Source organism: Erigeron canadensis, chromosome 7 (genome assembly GCF_010389155.1).
Source record: "Erigeron canadensis isolate Cc75 chromosome 7, C_canadensis_v1, whole genome shotgun sequence".
Taxonomy (NCBI): Eukaryota; Viridiplantae; Streptophyta; class Magnoliopsida; order Asterales; family Asteraceae; genus Erigeron; species Erigeron canadensis.
Window position 1 is genome coordinate 22,972,177 of NC_057767.1, and position 6,989 is coordinate 22,979,165.

General features: G+C 31.7%; 1 protein-coding gene across 1 annotated transcript; it reads left to right on the top strand.

The window, feature by feature from the left end:
• Positions 1 to 3,960: 3,960 nt before the first annotated feature.
• Positions 3,961 to 5,055, top strand: LOC122607493 (protein PHOSPHATE-INDUCED 1-like). Its single transcript, XM_043780473.1, has one exon. The coding sequence runs from the start codon at positions 4,005 to 4,007 to the stop codon at positions 4,944 to 4,946; it is 942 nt and encodes a 313-aa protein (XP_043636408.1). The 5' UTR covers positions 3,961 to 4,004; the 3' UTR covers positions 4,947 to 5,055.
• The last annotated feature ends 1,934 nt before the right edge of the window (positions 5,056 to 6,989 follow it).

The following is a 6,989-nucleotide window of genomic DNA, read 5'->3' on the forward strand; positions in this document are numbered from 1 at the left end:
CACAAAAATGACAATACACATATTTTTATGAGTAGGAATATTTTAAAGTTCATTGAACTTTATAAAATGAACTTTATAGTAAAGTTAAAGACATTTCAGTATTCAGATTAAAATCAAAATCAAGATTCAAACTTGATCATTGAATTTTAACCTTTTGTTAATCTAAGGATAACAAAATGTCTAACTTTACTTATAAAATTTATTGAATTTTTAAAAAATCCTTATTTTATAGAAAGTTTTTTTTGAATGTTATCAGCTTAAACCAAATACTGTACACATTTGTCTTATTTTTTGGTATATGATCACATTAATATATATGCATGACCAAAAAATATTTAAGTCTACAAGATCACATGAAATGACACATATACTCTATGCATAACAAACACAAAACTAGATAATACAATGAAAAATATTTTAATAACAACGTACAACTTTATTTTTTTGAATGGCAAATAAATATAAATAATATATCAATTTATTTATGTATTTATTATTTTTTTTTTTGTAAAGTTAGTTTCGATTCAGACACGTTGGAGGCAGTTTTAATAAACCGTTGGACCTGCAACCCCCTTTTTATGGAAAATACCTTGAGATGAGAAATCCAAGACTCAAACCCTCTTCAGGGCTCACATAGTGGATTTAGAAGATACCCCTGACGATCTAGCAAAATACAATATTCCTGTATTAAAAACGATATGAAACACACAAAATATAGCTAATCATACTTTTATTCGAGTGAATTACTTGTCTTAGTGTCACGGCTTCAAGGAGTATTATCAACATCTTCAAATAAATAAAAAACAATTTTTTTTATTTTATCCTCAAATTTGAAATTTAAAGATATAACCTATAAGTTATTTTATTTTCATTAGATTTGATAAAATGTTTTCTTGTGCCTGGTGACCGCTCCTTTGTCACGTGTATGGTGTGTGATGAGCTCCTTGGATCCTCATCCACTTATTACTGCCTGAAGCCCTGAACTGATTCCCAACGTCCAAAAAAACAGTACATTGTATTCCAGCTGTGAATATATTTTTTTCTTTATACCTTTCTCTTTTATTTATTATTATATTCTCCCGCCCAACATTGCTCAAATATACCCGTATCTATGTTTTATATTTATACAAAACTTTAAGACATTTTGCCATTTTTGTCTCAATGTTAGTTTAAATGTTCTAAATGCTGTATGTGAGCTGTAGTGTAGTTTGTTCTGTAGCTATAAATTAATAGTGTGCTTGGTTTATAATCAATTTTATTACGATTATGGGTTTTGATAAAGTGGTAATCAAATATGAAAGTTTTAATGTTCAAATAGTTATATATCGATATTTATTTCTGAAATAAATGCATAAAGTAGATATAAATTTGGTTGAATTACTACACTTTAAAATGATATTGCAAAAGTTATCGTTATTAAAAGAAATTAAGTCTCATCTTAAATCGTTCATATTATTACCTATAATTTTCTTTATCTTACATGAGTTGTGCAATGCAGTAGTGGTAACGAGGACAATGGTCTAGGGACGTCGGTGATGATATTATTGGTGGTAATGGGGTGTCAACAAGTATATGTTGATGTAAAGATGATAGTTGAATATTTAAAAAAATAAGAGGTTAAAGTGTTAATTATTAAAATAAGGGTTTAGGATGTAAATTAATTCATTAAGGACAAATTTGATAATTTATAAAAACTCTTTTCATAATAGGTGTTTGTTAAGAATAATTTAATACTTTTGTATTTAACATTTGAGTAACACTTTTTATTTATAGGCGGATGAATAACTTTTATAAAAGGATATAAATTAGCGTTATCTTTTAATCACTTAATTTTTTTCTCATTTAATGTCCCACTATACTAAACAACTAGCTAATTAACCCGGGTTCAATTCGGGTATTCTAAACAAGTTTTATAAATATATGTTTATTATCATAATGAAGCATAGAAAAACCCGTATGGTAAAAATGTCTATATTTTTAGTGGTAAGTTATTAATGTTGCCATAAAACTTAGAAACTTGAGTAGTTTTTTTATAAAAACTTTAAAAATTTACAAAAAGTATTTATATTTAACTTTCTAAAGTTAGAATTGTCACTCAAATCAATAATCCTAATTGTTATCAAAGAATGACCGTGCTTGCCGTCTGTAGTATTTTCGTCTTGGTGTTCAGTTTTCTAGGAGTACGGCTGCAGAGCACGACCGACCGTGCTCGCGGTCACAGTTCTTCTGTTCTCAAACAAAATTTTTCCGAGCTTTGTCCAACTTTTTCAAAGTATGAAACTTATAAGATATGTCTAATATAACATATTAAGGTGTTTAAATTTGTTAGATTTTGAATTAGAGCATTTTGAGTTTTTCAAATTTTTTTGTCTAAAATTTTTCTAAGTACAGAAGTTGTCAAACAAAGTCAACAAAAAAATGGTCGAGTCGATCTGGGTCCTTTCAAGTCTTGAAAGGACTCGACTTGATTTGACCAAAAGATTGAGATTTTTTTTTTGTTCTGGCCGTAAATTTATGGCTATCTGGCCGTAAATTTATGGTTGGGAGCCGTAAATTTACGGCTTAATTACAACCGACCGTAAAAACCTAGCCATAAAATGAAAAAATCCTAAATGTTATCTAATTAGCAAAGAACAGGTGATTGAAAATAAGCCTATTCGTTAATAGGTCCGCATCATGACCAAATACATATAATTGAATGTCAAGTACATGATCAAAAGTATGTTTATATTTTGATTCTTAATTATCTTTCATAATAATATTACATTATGAGTATAACTGGTTTCAAAAAATTATATAATATGAAAATTATTGTAGCATGTGCCTTGTGTAATAACTACGGCAAACGATTTCATCAATATATCTCAGCTAATAATAATAGTAACGAACCTGTGATTATTGTACTACAACTTGCAAATTATAACACGTAGAACCGTATTTCTTCAAAATTATAAGATTTCATGAATTAAATGTATGAAAATCTAACATTGATAATATCGTACACTCCGTGTTCAGTGTTGGACACAAGTCTAAAATCTATTTTTTCACTTTTCGTCCTTCAAGTAGCTATTTTTCACTTTTCATCCCTCGGTGTAACATGAAATGACATTAGTGCCATCACGTGTCTAGCATGTGCGTACGTTAACGACAATTTTTTAACGCAGTAAGGCCAAAGAACGATTATTGAAAAAATTGTCCAACTTTAGGGCTAAAATTGTAATTTTTAAAGTTTAGGGATCAAAAGTGAAAAACGTGTCAATTTTAGGGACGAAAAGTGTAATTTTTACTCTAATTATTATACATTATGCTTATTTTACATTAGACTTCATAGCTTTAAAATCTTTCAAATGAAGGGACTTAAAATTAAAATTTAAAAGTAATGTCATAAATTAATTAGATAAAAAAATAAATAATTAATAAGAAAAAGTCTAATAATGTTAAACAAGATTTTCTTAAAAAAATATTAATGTTATCACAATTTTATTTTATTTATATACGAGATACCCACGAAATACCATGAACCTCACTATCGCACTTAGATGACCCAATTCACGAATCGCTTTTCATCTCATAAATTTCACTTTCAGATTTTTCCTTAACAATGTTTCAATGGTAATGAGTTGTTATGTACATCCAGTAATACGTTACGATTAATCAAAAATACAAATTTTAGGCAAATGAGCAAATCTATCGTTAAAAAATACTCGTATTACATGTAACGTCTTTTATTTTTATAAAAAAAAAAATACAAAATCAGAAAGAGCATGGAAATGAGCATTTTACCTTCTCCATACACCAAAAAACCGTGTGGCAGCAAGCTCCAGCTGTAGGTTCCTCTTGCCTGCTAAGCAAAACACTTTTTCTTTATTGCATTTTTCAAACTACAATTTAAAATATTGGAATTTCATTTGTATAAATACCCCATTTTCCCCATTTCAATATCCATTAACAAAACAACAAAACCCATCTCACCAAATCTTCTCTTCTCTAAAACCTTTACAAAAATGGCCTCAACTAGTTATTTAGTTCACTTTCTTTTCTTATTCTCCATTTTCAATATCTCATTTGCATCAAGACATCTCACTGAGTTAGTCCATGACTCATCTAATCTGTTACAATACCACAATGGTGCTTTACTCACTGGTGACATCTCAGTGAACCTCATTTGGTATGGCAACTTCAAACCATCACAAAAAGCTATAGTTATTGATTTCATTGACTCACTCTCAAACAAACAATCAAAATCCCAAAGTGAACCATCTGTTGCCACATGGTGGAAAACCACTGAAAAATACCAAACCAAGAAGTCTACTAAACTGTCACTTAGGCTCGGAAAACAAATTTCCGACCAGAGTTACTCCCTTGGGAAAACGCTAACAGACAACCATCTTGTCCAATTAGCTTCCAAGGGAGAGTCACGTAATGCTGTTAACGTTGTGTTAACAGCATCTGACGTCACAGTTGATGGATTTTGTTCCAGTAGATGCGGGTCTCACGGTTCAGGACCCGCATCAGCTAAAATGACCCGTGGCAAGAGTTACAAATTTGCCTACATCTGGGTAGGCAACTCCGAAACTCAATGCCCGGGCCAATGCGCGTGGCCCTTTCATCAACCGATTTACGGGCCACAAGCTGCACCACTAGTGGCCCCAAACAATGATGTTGGTCTTGATGGGATGGTGATTAATTTGGCTGGTTTGTTAGCGGGTACAGCTACAAACCCGTTTGGAAATGGATATTATCAAGGGGATGCAAGTGCACCATTAGAAGCTGCATCTGCTTGTCCTGGGGTGTATGCTAAAGGAGCTTATCCTGGATATGCAGGGGATTTGTTGGTGGATGCTACTACTGGTGCAAGTTATAATGCACATGGTACAAATGGGAGAAAGTATTTGTTACCAGCTTTGTATGATCCATCTACTTCTACTTGCTCCACATTGGTTTGAATGTGGATAGAATCTAGTATAGGTAGATGAAAAAGAAGTTAGAATTTTGTAATAATTATTATCAATTAATTGATTCATTTATTATATATATCATTATATATTTATCTCAGTATAAATTTATTCGACATTGATTTATAGTGTAACGGTGTTTTCTAATAAGCTTGCTAGTGTGACAATTTAAATTATAGAAGATGCTTTACAAATTCGTGACCTTCTCAGAAATAATAAATTATGTTTTTTTTAGCTAGAGAGGTCTAGATCAAACGGCATGTCGGCATTTGCTCGAATACTAGTGTGGAGACATTGGGATTTTTACACTAGTTCAAAACATGGCTTGATCTTCTCAGGTGCTATATTGCATTTTATTGAAACCTTCATGGACCAGAATATTGTCGTGGCAAACTGGCGATCAATACTACTAGTCACCAAAATAATCCTCGCCTTTCTTGCGACATGATCCAAAACAAAATCAGTTGTGACGAAACGGATAATGGAGTGCCGAGTGCCGAGTGCCGAGTGCCGTAGTTGCTAAACTATGCGATACAAGAGTTATTTAAGGTTTATTTCCTTAATGGTGTGCCATAAACTTGGCCTTTTATATATGGGAAAGGATAATTGTATCATATTTTTTTATTAATCTACTACTACTCTGCATTATATATTTGTACAGTCTTATAAAATTAAGTGGTACAAATATAGGTTGGACATGGGTTGCCTTTATATATTATCTGATGTAATGTTTATTGTTTTCCGCACTGACAAACTAGTCTGGCATATATGATAAATGTTCAGGCCACATACCCCGACCACGGAATATTCTGTAACCCGATCACCCCTCTTTAGGAGCGACAGTCGCTCCTAAAGGGTCGATACATTTATTGCTCGCGGATACCTATGCATATACCCGTTGGACCGTTGACCCGTCAAACCCCCTCTTTAGGAGCGACAGTCGCTCCTAAAGGGGTGCATCGAATAAATAAAACCGATCCATCCCCCTGCTTCTTCATCAGTTTCTCCATTCCAATCTCCCTTTCTCTTCTCCATTCCAACCGATCCAACCCCCCTCTCCCCCATATTTTCCGGCCAAGATATTCCGGTGAGACTTTAGGAGCGACACAGTTTTTCAGTGAGGCTTTAGGAGCGACCCGTCGTTACCCCTTTCGTAAACCCCAACCGATCCAACCCCCCTCTCCCCCATATTTTCCGGCCAAGATATTTCGGTGAGGCTTTAGGAGCGACCCAGTTTTTCAGTGAGGCTTTAGGAGCGACCCGTCGTTACCCCTTTCGTAAACCCAACGTTGAAGTAAGTTTTTTTTTTTTTTTTTATTTCGTATCTATTAATTTGCTATATAGTATATGTATTAGTTTGATGTTATTATTGTTATGCATAGATGTATTAGGATCGATCTTATATGCCCATAGATTTAACGTATTGTATACGCCCATAGATTTAATGTATTGTTGTTCTTGTGTTGTTGTTGTTCTTGTTTTTGTTATGTAAAAATGTTTGTAAAAAAGTGTAAAAAATATAAAATGTAAAAAAAGTGTATTACATAGTATATAAAAAATATATTTAAAAAAAAGTTTATAAAAGTTTGTACTAGAAAATGTTTGTATTAGAAAATATAAAAATGTATAAATAAAAAAGGTATTAAAACATAAGTATAAAAAGATATTAAAACATATATTGAAAAAGTAGTAGTACAAAAGTCATATAAAAAATTAAGTTAAAAAAAAGTAGTTAAAAAAGTTGATATAAAAAGTATTATAATACGTGTATTATTTATGTAGATATAAGAAAAATGCTAGGAAAATGTATAAATAAAAAAGGTATTAAAACATAAGTATAAAAAGATATTAAAACATATATTGAAAAAGTGTAGTACAAAAGTCATATAAAAAATTAAGTTAAAAAAAAGTAGTTAAAAAAGTTGATATAAAAAGTATTATAATACGTGTATTATTTATGTAGATATAAGAAAAATGCTAGGAGCTCACGGCGGCCACGGCGATGGGAGGGATCCGCACCGATCGTGGTGGAAG

Coding starts and splice junctions, on each gene's coding strand:
- LOC122607493 (XM_043780473.1), top strand. CDS start 4,005: ATGGCCTCAACTAGTTATTTAGTTCACTTTCTTTTCTTATTCTCCATT.